The sequence below is a fragment of the Lissotriton vulgaris genome, chromosome 1_1 (assembly GCF_964263255.1).
Source record: "Lissotriton vulgaris chromosome 1_1, aLisVul1.2, whole genome shotgun sequence".
NCBI lineage: Eukaryota > Metazoa > Chordata > Amphibia > Caudata > Salamandridae > Lissotriton > Lissotriton vulgaris.
The window spans coordinates 1,163,687,790-1,163,700,860 of record NC_141685.1 but is presented as its reverse complement, the minus strand read 5'-3'; the positions used below and the strand labels follow the sequence as shown (position 1 = coordinate 1,163,700,860).

The 13,071-nt window shown below is 35.2% G+C and overlaps 1 protein-coding gene across 1 annotated transcript; it reads right to left on the bottom strand.

Moving 5' to 3' along the window:
* Nucleotides 1-203: 203 nt before the first annotated feature.
* LOC147748854 (uncharacterized) lies at nt 204-12,823 on the bottom strand. Its single transcript, XM_086964230.1, has 2 exons — nt 12,719-12,823; nt 204-8,236 (listed from the first exon to the last, which is right to left on the bottom strand). The coding sequence occupies exon 2, from the start codon at nt 8,195-8,197 to the stop codon at nt 1,739-1,741; it is 6,459 nt and encodes a 2,152-aa protein (XP_086820356.1). The 5' UTR covers nt 8,198-8,236; nt 12,719-12,823; the 3' UTR covers nt 204-1,738.
* Nucleotides 12,824-13,071: the final 248 nt, after the last annotated feature.

The window sequence follows — 13,071 nt, the reverse complement described above, 5'->3', positions numbered from 1 at the left end:
AAATATCAGTGAATATAAGTAAAAAGGGGTGAAAGAGGGTACATGTAAGTGAATAAGGGTAACACATGGGGAGTAATAGAGACAAACAAGAGAGAGAGTAAAAGAAGGACTGTCACAAAGGGACTAAGTGAACCAGTAAAAAAGGTAAGTGAAGGAGTGTGCATAGGCAGAAGTACTGAAAGAAATTGAATGTGGTCGGAAGTAAACATGGAACAAAAGAATAAGTGAGGGAAGCAAAGTAAGGAAATAGGGGTGCGGTAGGGTGACAGAAAAATAGTGAAAATAAAACAAAAGGTGATAACAAAAAAGATTTTGTAAACACACTTACCATATAATCAATGCAAACTTGTATCTATGAAAGATAAAAGAAAAAACACGTTATAATTTCTTAAAAATATATAATAAAATAGAAACAACAGTTCATGAGGTTTAAAAATCTACAAAAGTTTACTAAGAAATGATGCAATAGTGAAGGATACAAAAACAGAAAGAAAGTAATGTAGAAAGAGAAAAAAAAAGGAAAAAGAAATAGAAAGAGAACAAATTCCTAAAGGTAAATAAGATACTAAAAGAATGTAAGATATCAAATCAAAATCAGTAAAGATAAGAAAATAAAAGAAAAATGAGTGAAAAGGAGAGAAGTCTGATTGAGAAACTATAAATAAAAAAGAGGAATAGAAGATGATTGAGAGTGAGTGAAGTAAAGTAACAGAGTGAAGGGATGAAAGGAATGAAGTTAGTATAGAACGATGGATAAAACAGGAGTGAGAGAGTAAGTACACAGAAAGACAAAAGGAAGAACTAAGTGAACTACAGTACAATGGATGCGAAAGAAAAAAAAAGGAGAAAAAGAAAGAGAGGGTTAGGAAACTAAAGCAGTGGTACTGTGAGAATATGAAAAAGATAAAAAGTGGTGGAAGGAACAGAGGAAATGCAGACAGTTCCTATTAGATTAAGAAGTTGTGAATGAAGTGCACTAAAGAAACAGCGATGAAAAAAGAGTGTAAATTAGTAAAGAGAGGTAAATAAGGGTGAAAAAGAAAATGAGTATAAGACAATGTGAACACAATATAAATTACACAATGCAAACTACACAATAACTTCTACAATATGTTACATTATTTATTTTTGCTGTTCTCAGAATATATTGAATTTCACTTAAATTAGTGAGATCAAAGTCTTCATCATATAACAGCGGGAAAAAAAAAACACAATCTAAAAGATTGTGTTTAAAAAAACCCATTCAAACATACATCTCATATAAGTACACTAATCTTTGATTCACTTACTTTTCCGTGAGACCAAATTGCAGATAGTGAAGGTCCTTTTGGTGGAAAAAAGTCTGCTGTGCTCTATAACTTCCATTTCATCGACTTCCTATGAAAAAAGATCTAACAACATCATATGTTACACTTTCCTCACGGCCAATTTGTGTCAGATATATCAGTATTTTTTACTTTGAGATCCACTTAAAGTATCTACATGAGATTGCAGATAGTGAAGGTCCTTTTGGTGAAAAAAAGTCTGCTGTGCTCTATAACTTCGATTTCATCAACTTCTAACAACATCATATCTTACATTTTCCTCACGGCCAATTTGTGTCAGATATATCAGTATTTTTTACTTTGAGATCCACTTAAAGTATCTACATGAGATAAATAATTTCAAATATTAGATTAACTAACTAACTAACTAACTTTTATTAACTATTCCCGTCTTCAAAGGCCAATTCCCTTTACTAAAACTTTGGTTTTAAAAACACTAGATAAGAATTTGTAGAGTCATAAGGCAAACGTTGTTTATAAGTTAAATGAGAATCATTGCAGTAACTCCATCCATTTTCAGATTTTAAGTAGCATGTATAATGTCCTGAGGTGGTCGAAGATCCATCATGATAAATAATAGCTTCAGTTGTAAAGGTCCTTCCAGAAATTGATAACTGAGAAGCCACAAAATTTTTGATAGAAGTTGTCAATTTAGTTCCATCAGGTCTACATCGTTGGAAAACTAAAATAATATACTGCCCATACCTTTGTATAAATAATGTGGACAGCATTGTACAGTTACATTGGGTACACACCATATTATGATCTGCTGCTTTAACTAGATTTTTAAAAGACACTGATTTACAGTCTGGTAAAGTCAAATATATAAATCTTTCAGTGTCTATTGTAGTAGTACTTGATAAACTACAATTGTGGCAGTCATGCTGCCATTGATAAGAAAGACTGAAAAGATTATCTACATCTACACCTTCATCTTCCAAAACACCAAACATATACATTAAAAATTCCTGACAATCCTGCTGAATGTTCTGTGAAAATTTATCTTGACCAGAACACAAATCTAAAATATTTCGAATTTCTGTTACACTTTCTATTTGTGCTGTAACACTGCTACATTTCTGAAACACAGAATTCAATAAACCACACAATCTTTGATCCCGATTTTCAACAATCTGTTCTTGTAAACTTTTAAGAAAAAAAACAACATTAACCACTACATTAGCATAGCAGTTGACACCAGAACTGTTTTCAAACTGAAATCCAACAACATTTTCTCCACAATTCTTTTTCTTCCTGTTTTCAATTACAGTTTTCTCTACTTTTTGTCTTTTTGCAACTACCTCACTACAATTATCCTCATTTCTTCTTTTTCGGCCTACCACACGTTTTTCAAACAGAGGATATTGAGGCAAATGTGGAGCATACTCTCTTCTTAACCTATTGTATTCTTTAACACAATCTAGATCGGCAGAAATCTTTGTCTCATCACACGCAATCAAGTACAATCCTGATAAAGTTCTGACTCGAGATAATGCCACATATGCCATACCCTCTTTAAACACAGATCTTCCAATGTTCACCAATGCACTATCTACACTTAAACCTTGAGATTTATGAATTGTCACTGCATACGCCAAACAAACAGGAAACTGTTTTCGGCGAACATATAAGTCTTTTACAAGTAAAAATCTAGCAGAACAACGACTTATTTGTTGTACTTGTTCAATGCCATCAAATTTTATTTTTAAAAATTCAATTCCATCTCTATTTCTGTAATTCACAAAATCAACAACATAACCCATTGCTCCATTTACCAGACCGCTTTCAACATTTAAATTCCTTCTCAAAATGATACGACAATTTAAACACACATTCAGAGTCTTTTCAAAACCAGCTGTTTTTGAAATACTTTTCTCCAATGAATGCAATTTAGTTTTCAAATTTTCTGACAAAACAATTGTTGCACCCATATGCTCTATTTTATCTATTGCTTCCAGTTTCACAATCTCTTCATTTTCTAAGTCTAACATTTTTTGATTGAAGATGGAACATTCTTGCAGAGTTGGCATCAAACATATCCCAGATTTCTTCTCAGTCATTTTTTTAAAAATATTCTCTGGAAGAATGTTTTCATTTGCATACAAATTTGAAATTAATCGACTATGCAAAGCTTTTTTCCCTTTCTCAGTCATTTTTCCAATTCTTACATCTTGTAGAATATTTTTATAATCTTCATCCTTGGCCTGTCGCATATTTTGAAGCAGTTCAGCATATTTAAAATTTAGCCATATATTAACATTTCCAATGCTTCCAAGGGACTTCCTGGTATCTTCATGCGTGAGCATTTTAAACACTGGTTGTCCTTTTACTGGAGTCAACTGCAATAGATCTCCAAAAACAATAATGTGTTTTCCTCCAAATAACACATCATAGTCTGTTTTAAGAATTTCTTGCATTCTCAAATGCACAAAAGCAAGCATTAGATTTGAGACCATGCTTACTTCATCTATGATAAGAAGTTTCATTTTCTTCAAGACTCTTGAAACTTCAGAACACGCATCTCCAGATAGCTTGTTGTAATGCAATTTATTATCATGTTCAACTGGCAGCATCAATAAACGATGTAGAGTAATCCCTTTAATGTTATGTGCTGCCAGACCAGTTGGAGCAGTTACAACACAAGACAGTGGTGAATCAGTCCTTTTCTGCAGATAACTTGCAACGGCTTTAATTAGAAAACTTTTTCCTGTCCCCGCTTCTCCACTTACATACAGTCGGACAGGGTCAAATAATATACATGAGCACTCTTTTTTCTCATGTCTGAATCCATGTTCAATCTGCTCTGTGACTTCATCATATATCTTTTTCTGCTCAATGTTTAGTTGCGTTACCAAATCTTCTAAGTTAACTCCATCCTCTTGAGCTTGTTCCATAGCTCTTTCCACCTCATCCATGGCAGTGGCAGCTTCATTTTGGATAATTGGTCCTCCTAGTGGATCCTGGCTCAATGAAGTAGAACTCTGACTATCTTGAGAACTGTTTCTAGCTATCTCTTCAGCAATTGTGGTTTCTTGCTCCATTTCTTCATTCAACATTTGCAGATAATTTAGAAAAATAGGACATTCTATGGTATCCTTAGTTGCATTAAAAGAGTCTTCATAACAGAGAAAATCTCCAAGTAGTTCCTCTTCTGTACGCCATGGCTTAAAGAGTTGCAAAAGAGCTAAATAGTAAAATTCTCTTTTGTCTGGAACTTCACAACTCAATTTTCGATGATTAATCAAATGGCCTTTTTTCTGCTTCACTAGACATCCTTCATAGCCAATGAGTGCATATTTTCCATTATTGATATCTTCTGTGATGTTCCTCTTATAACTGTAGTTTTGAAGAACTTCATACAAACATGTGTTCTCAAGGTGAGTACTTCTATTTGGATAGTATGTATCCAACATATTTGTCTTCAAAATATCTGTACTGTTTGGTTCTTTTTCCGCCAAATATTCAATTTCTTGTACAGATTTCAAAACTCGGTTTCGTGTTGCAGCAAGACCAAGACTCACCCAAATGATTGTTCTTGATTTGGCATAGAGACTTGCTGATGATAACCGATCAGAACATTCATATGCTCCAATTTCTCGATGCGACAACATCTTCAGACTGAAACTGTATAATTTCTTGCTTAGACTCTTTTCATGTGAAATGTCCTCCCACATTTCCTTCAGTTCTGTCTTTTCTTTTTTGGTGATGTAAGATGTCACATATCGAGCCACAGCAATAGAGTTGTCAGCAACGAACTGAATATCCATGTTAGCATTCCACATGGACAAAATCACTGGGTTGTAATCGTTGATGTACTTAGATTCTTCATTTCTTTTCAAATTATATGTGTTTTTGGGAGATTTTCTCGTCACAGTATGTCGTAGAGATGACATCAAATTATTTACTCTTCCTTTAGAAATCACTGGTCGAGGAAATGCAAAACGACATTTCGTGTAGTACTTTTCCTTGTTTTTAAATTTTCGACGACAGTACTTTCCACAACGATGAGATTGAAAACGTAAAACTTGTTGCCTTAAATTGTTTTCTTCAGTAGATTTTGGAACAGCACATGTTGAATACTCTTCAATGAAACTCATCACTGTTTCATCTGAATCTGATCCAAATTTGGGTGCATCTTTAATCCACAACAACATATGTATATGAGGAGCACCTCTCGCTTGATATTCCTTCCTCCAAAAGAAATCCAAAACCTCTCCAAGGGGAGGATTTTTTTTGTTGGTAATAAAAGACATCATAGCTTCAAATCTATGATTAAAATATCTGCAAACATTCACTGGATCTAAAGAACACAGTTCTCCTGGTGTTTTCAATTCTATATTTGGTATGTTTTCATTTGCCTCTCGTAGAAATTGAAGTAAATCGTCCCAGGCATACTCAGCACAGCTAAGAGTGAGGAACCATGTAGGAGTTCCTAAGTTTCTTAGCATACATTTCAATTCTCCATGACGACGAAACCAATACTCGTTGGTTCCACGTTGACATGCCATGAGATTGATTAGCTGAGATTCCAAAATACTGTCTTGCAGATTAACTTTCTCCATAAAGTCCCTTGCACATACATTTTGCAAATGAGGTCCACTTTTTAATATATGATTAACTGCATAAGAAAGCCCAGACAAATCACTTTCAAACAGTAGATGAAATAAATATGGAATGCATTGACGAAACCTTGGATCTTCTGCATATAATCTTAGAGTCCGGTATTCAGCTGCAGGAATTTGAACTGGTCGATCATCATATCGTCCACCACAACCTGTTGGAAATAATTGTGGAAAACAACGAGCTTCCAAACTTTCTTCCCATACACTAATGGGACTTCCTTTTGCTGCCTTCATTTGAAACAAGTCAATTGCATTTCCCATTACTTCTTTGGAATGCAAAGGATGAACAGTATAATGTTCATATATTTCTTCAGTTCTAGACACATCAACTTTTTCAATTTGACCAACTGAAGAATCACTATCTTCTTCTGTAGCTGTTTCCTCTACTCCAACACTTACATGTTTGTAGTACTCATTGTTTTTAACTAAATACAACGTTGCCTTCTTGACTTTTTTAACATCCACTAAATCTTGCCAAATTTTCTTACTCTTTGTTGGAACCCCATTAACTAGAATAACTAAAGGATCTTCTTCTACTCTTTCTACACCAATTGTATTAATATTTTTCTTTACATCTAGAGGCAAATAAACAACTCTTCCCTTTAATCCTCTCAGTAAATCTGATGGAGGCAATTTCCCTGTCTTAGGCTCCATGCGAACAATAGCCTGAAAAGGATGGACACATTGAATCAAAATAGATTCATAAGTATTTAGATCCATCAATTCAGAAGGAATATCTATCAACTGAAGATTATTATAAACTGCTCTTGCAGGCATTCTATTTTCATTTAATTTTTTCAAACAATAAGTGCAAATACGCTGATCCAAACTCAAATCAAAAGAATTCTCCACCAACAAATAACTTACAAAATCCTCCCATTCACTATTATTTTCCAATTCACTTTTTGCATATAAATCAACTAACCTAGTCTGAATTTTATAATGAGTCCGTCGACAACACACACAAGTTACATTAGGCCTCTCACTTGATTTCACCTTAAACTTGATAATTTCCTCATCAAACTTTTCAATACTTGAAATTTGTCCATTATCTTCTGCATTACCATCCATTACTATATCTATTTCTACACTGTCCTCTTTGTTCCCAAAATAACAAAACTCAATTTCTTCACAAATAGTCTTCACATCCACTTCAGATCCATGCAAAAGAGCACTATTTAACTGTTTAAGCTTAAGTGCAGGACTTTTTGCATAATACAACTTCCTCACTAATTTCCTTACGTTATTATGATGCACTGCTAACATCCTAAAATGATGAAAAACACTCCGACAAACTTTTCTAGAAAGACATGCTAGTGAATGCCCTTGCAAACCTGTGCTTTCTCTCACTCTGCAAGGATCTAACTCTTGCAGGATCTTCATTTTTTGTTTGAGACTTTTTTTACTATATGTACGTAAGAAATTTCGAAGCAAATCAATTGATTCCTGTCGCACACTACAAATACTACTGCATTTCCATGTGTACACTGGACCCTTAGTACGTCTCCCTAAAACTTCATCAGCTAAGACCTCTTCTGCATCTCTAGATACAAGTTTCTCTTTTTCCATCACACAACTATCTTTCACCTCATATGCACGACCACTGGTGTCAACTGCATGCACCAAATCATTTTCCTGAAAGTAACTCTCCTCATTAAAAAAAGGCTCAGAACTTGAACTATGCATCCATTCACCAGAAAATACTTCACAAAAATTACTCCGATTAATAATTCTTTTCCATCTACTGTTCGATTTGAAAACATCCATTGCCTTATTAAGTATCCTAATTCTATTGATTATTAAAATAAATAATTTTTTCTTAACTTCAAAAGCCTGATCAACAATCTTTTCTACACTTTTCTTTTTCTTGTAAAAAGCAGCTTTTAGTTTACTTTTCTTTTCATTTTTTAGCAAATTTAAAACTACCCTATTGCGAAACATTCGCCTACGAATGTCCCTAAAAACATTTACCCTTCTATTGCTAACCATTCTCTTCTCTCCTGGTCCAATGGAAACATTTTTTGTGGGCTTCTCTTTCCTTTTTAGATTTGTTGACTTTTTCTGTATATTCACATTAGCAATTTCATTTTTTTTCCTACGACATATGTTGCGAAGAAAAGACTTAATTGGCTTACCAGAAGCTTTTCTGGTGTTTTTTGAAGTAGTTGTTGAAGAGGATTCCATAAACTCTGTTGTTGATGTTCTCCTTTTCCGTATGGTATTTTTGATATTTCTTTGCCTTGAAGGCATTTTTGCTTCCTTTTCAGAAGTTGATTTGAATCTGTTGTTCTGTTAAAAAAACACATGAAAGACCACTATTAGCAAACAACAAAGTAATGTTAAAAAGCAAACAATATAAACAATAAATTGCAACATATTTAAGTTTATACAATAGCAACTCATGGCTTTATTTTTAAAGGCCTTGCGCCACCAGTGCGTCACTTATTACCCATGTTTAAAGTCAAGCATCAGCTGCACATGGCATTCATAAATAAGGGCCAAATGCAAATACCAATCAATTGCACCCAAAAATCGATTTTTCAATAACATGTAAGAAACACTGCGCAAAACCTAAGTACAACCACTCAATATCATCAAACAAAGTCAGGGTCTGATTTATAAAGGCCTTGCGCCACCAGTGCGTCACTTATTACCCATGTTTAAAGTTTTGCATCGGCTGCACATGGCAATCATAAATAAGGGCCAAATACATATACCAATCAATTGCACCCAAAAATCGATTTTTGAATAACATGTAAGAAACACTGTGCAGAACCTATGTACAACCAATCAATATCATCAAACAAAGTCAGGGCCTTATTTATGAAAGCCTTGCGCCACCAGTGTGTCACTTATTACCCATGTTTAAAGTCATGCATCAGTTGCACATGGCAATCATAAATAAGGGCCAAATACATATACCAATCAATTGCACCCAAAAATCGATTTTTCAATAACATGTAAGAAACACGGCGCAGAACCTATGTACAACCAATCAATATCATCAAACAAAGTCAGGGCCTTATTTATGAAAGCCTTGCGCCACCAGTGCGTCACTTATTACCCATGTTTAAAGTCATGCATCAGCTGCACATGGCAATCATAAATAAGGGCCAAATACATATACCAATCAATTGCACCCAAAAATCGATTTTTCAATAACATGTAAGAAACACGGCGCAGAACCTAAGTACAACCACTCAATATCATCAAACAAAGTCAGGGCCTTATTTATGAAAGCCTTGCGCCACCAGTGGGTCACTTATTACCCATGTTTAAAATCATGCATCAGTTGCACATGGCAATCATAAATAAGGGCCAAATACATATACCAATCAATTGCACCCAAAAATCGATTTTTCAATAACATGTAAGAAACACGGCGCTGAACCTAAGTACAACCACTCAATATCATCAAACAAAGTCAGGGCCTTATTTATGAAAGCCTTGCGCCACCAGTGCGTCAATTATTACCCATGTTTAGAGTCATGCATCAGTTGCACATGGCAATCATAAATAAGGGCAAAATACATATACCAATCAATTGCACCCAAAAATCGATTTTTGAATAACATGTAAGAAACACTGCGCAGAACCTATGTACAACCAATCAATATCATCAAACAAAGTCAGGGCCTTATTTATGAAAGCCTTGCGCCACCAGTGCGTCACTTATTACCCATGTTTAAAGTCATGCATCAGCTGCACATGGCAATCATAAATAAGGGCCAAATACATATACCAATCAATTGCACCCAAAAATCGATTTTTCAATAACATGTAAGAAACACGGCGCAGAACCTAAGTACAACCACTCAATATCATCAAACAAAGTCAGGGCCTTATTTATGAAAGCCTTGCGCCACCAGTGCGTCACTTATTACCCATGTTTAAAGTCATGCATCAGTTGCACATGGCAATCATAAATTAGGGCAAAATACATATACCAATCAATTGCACCCAAAAATCGATTTTTCAATAACATGTAAGAAACACGGCGCAGAACCTAAGTACAACCAATCAATATCATCAAACAAAGTCAGGGCCTTATTTATGAAAGCCTTGCGCCACCAGTGCGTCACTTATTACCCATGTTTAAAATCATGCATCAGTTTCACATGGCAATCATAAATAAGGGCCAAATACATATACCAATCAATTGCACCCAAAAATCGATTTTTGAATAACATGTAAGGAACACTGCACAGAACCTAAGTACAACCACTCAATATCATCAAACAAAGTCAGGCCTTATTTATGAAAGCCTTGCGCCACCAGTGCGTCACTTATTACCCATGTTTAAAGTCATGCATCAGCTGCACATGGCAATCATAAATAAGGGCCAAATACATATACCAATCAATTGCACCCAAAAATCGATTTTTGAATAACATGTAAGAAACACTGTGCAGAACCTATGTACAACCAATCAATATCATCAAACAAAGTCAGAGCCTTATTTATGAAAGCCTTGCGCCACCAGTGCGTCACTTATTACCCATGTTTAAAGTCATGCATCAGCTGCACATGGCAATCATAAATAAGGGCCAAATACATATACCAATCAATTGCACCCAAAAATCGATTTTTGAATAACATGTAAGAAACACTGCGCAGAACCTAAGTACAACCAATCAATATCATCAAACAAAGTCAGGGCCTTATTTATGAAAGCCTTGCGCCACCAGTGCGTCACTTATTACCCATGTTTAAAATCATGCATCAGTTTCACATGGCAATCATAAATAAGGGCCAAATACATATACCAATCAATTGCACCCAAAAATCGATTTTTGAATAACATGTAAGAAACACTGCGCAGAACCTAAGTACAACCAATCAATATCATCAAACAAAGTCAGGGCCTTATTTATGAAAGCCTTGCGCCACCAGTGCGTCACTTATTACCCATGTTTAAAATCATGCATCAGTTTCACATGGCAATCATAAATAAGGGCCAAATACATATACCAATCAATTGCACCCAAAAATCGATTTTTGAATAACATGTAAGGAACACTGCACAGAACCTAAGTACAACCACTCAATATCATCAAACAAAGTCAGGCCTTATTTATGAAAGCCTTGCGCCACCAGTGCGTCACTTATTACCCATGTTTAAAGTCATGCATCAGTTGCACATGGCAATCATAAATAAGGGCCAAATACATATACCAATCAATTGCACCCAAAAATCGATTTTTGAATAACATGTAAGGAACACTGCACAGAACCTAAGTACAACCACTCAATATCATCAAACAAAGTCAGGCCTTATTTATGAAAGCCTTGCGCCACCAGTGCGTCACGTATTACCCATGTTTAAAGTCATACATCAGCTGCACATGGCAATCATAAATTAGGGCAAAATACATATACCAATCAATTGCACCCAAAAATCGATTTTTGAATAACATGTAAGGAACACTGCACAGAACCTATGTACAACCAATCAATATCATCAAACAAAGTCAGAGCCTTATTTATGAAAGCCTTGCGCCACCAGTGCGTCACTTATTACCCATGTTTAAAGTCATGCATCAGCTGCACATGGCAATCATAAATAAGGGCCAAATACATATACCAATCAATTGCACCCAAAAATCGATTTTTGAATAACATGTAAGGAACACTGCACAGAACCTAAGTACAACCACTCAATATCATCAAACAAAGTCAGGCCTTATTTATGAAAGCCTTGCGCCACCAGTGCGTCACTTATTACCCATGTTTAAAGTCATGCATCAGTTGCACATGGCAATCATAAATTAGGGCAAAATACATATACTAATCAATTGCACCCAAAATTCGATTTTTCAATAACATGTAAGAAACACGGCGCAGAACCTAAGTACAACCAATCAATATCATCAAACAAAGTCAGGGCCTTATTTATGAAAGCCTTGCGCCACCAGTGCGTCACTTATTACCCATGTTTAAAATCATGCATCAGTTTCACATGGCAATCATAAATAAGGGCCAAATACATATACTAATCAATTGCACCCAAAAATCGATTTTTGAATAACATGTAAGGAACACTGCACAGAACCTAAGTACAACCACTCAATATCATCAAACAAAGTCAGGGCCTTATTTATGAAAGCCTTGCGCCACCAGTGCGTCACTTATTACCCATGTTTAAAGTCATGCATCAGCTGCACATGGCATTCATAAATAAGGGCCAAATACATATACCAATCAATTGCACCCAAAAATCGATTTTTGAATAACATGTAAGGAACACTGCACAGAACCTAAGTACAACCACTCAATATCATCAAACAAAGTCAGGGCCTTATTTATGAAAGCCTTGCACCACCAGTGCGTCACTTATTACCCATGTTTAAAGTCATGCATCAGCTGCACATGGCATTCATAAATAAGGGCCAAATACATATACCAATCAATTGCACCCAAAAATCGATTTTTCAATAACATGTAAGAAACACTGCACAGAACCTAACTACAACCACTCAATATCATCAAACAAAGTCAGGGCCTCATTTATAAAAGCCTGGCGCCACCAGTGCATCACTTATTACCCATGTTTAAAGTCATGCATCAACTGCACATGGCAATCATAAAAAAGGCCAAATAAAAATACCATTCATTTGCACCCAAAATCGATTTTTAAATAACATGTAAAAAACACTGCGCAGGACTTATATACTAACATACAATTTCACTTCTAAAACATAACTATCTGCTTCCAAATATTCTCCATAGAGAAAATAAATCTCTATCTAAATTAAATGAATCATTACTTACCTTTAGAAATGCTTTTGGAGATTGAAAACAGTGTCAGACACACACACCAATTTTTCTTTAGCAGAGGAGAAGGTGTGCTCTCAATACACTGAAACCAAGACTGGCATAGAAAATCTCTATCTTTGTACACATATGCCTTAATTCAACCAATGAAAACTCTTCCCTCAGTATTTTCAAACCAACACCCATCCCCCTCTCAAACCTTTCTATCTGTTACCATAGCAACTCCCTCCTAACTGAACTGTAAGGTTCAAAAGTTTATCTTACAATGTTGCAAATTAACTCAGCAAGGATGTTTGACCTGTCAATACAGCAGCCTATACAGGGTATTTTTGCTTTTGGTGACTTTTTTT

Bases quoted from the DNA above. Each gene is read 5' to 3' on its own strand.
- LOC147748854 (XM_086964230.1), bottom strand. From the start codon at position 8,197: ATGCCTTCAAGGCAAAGAAATATCAAAAATACCATACGGAAAAGGAGA.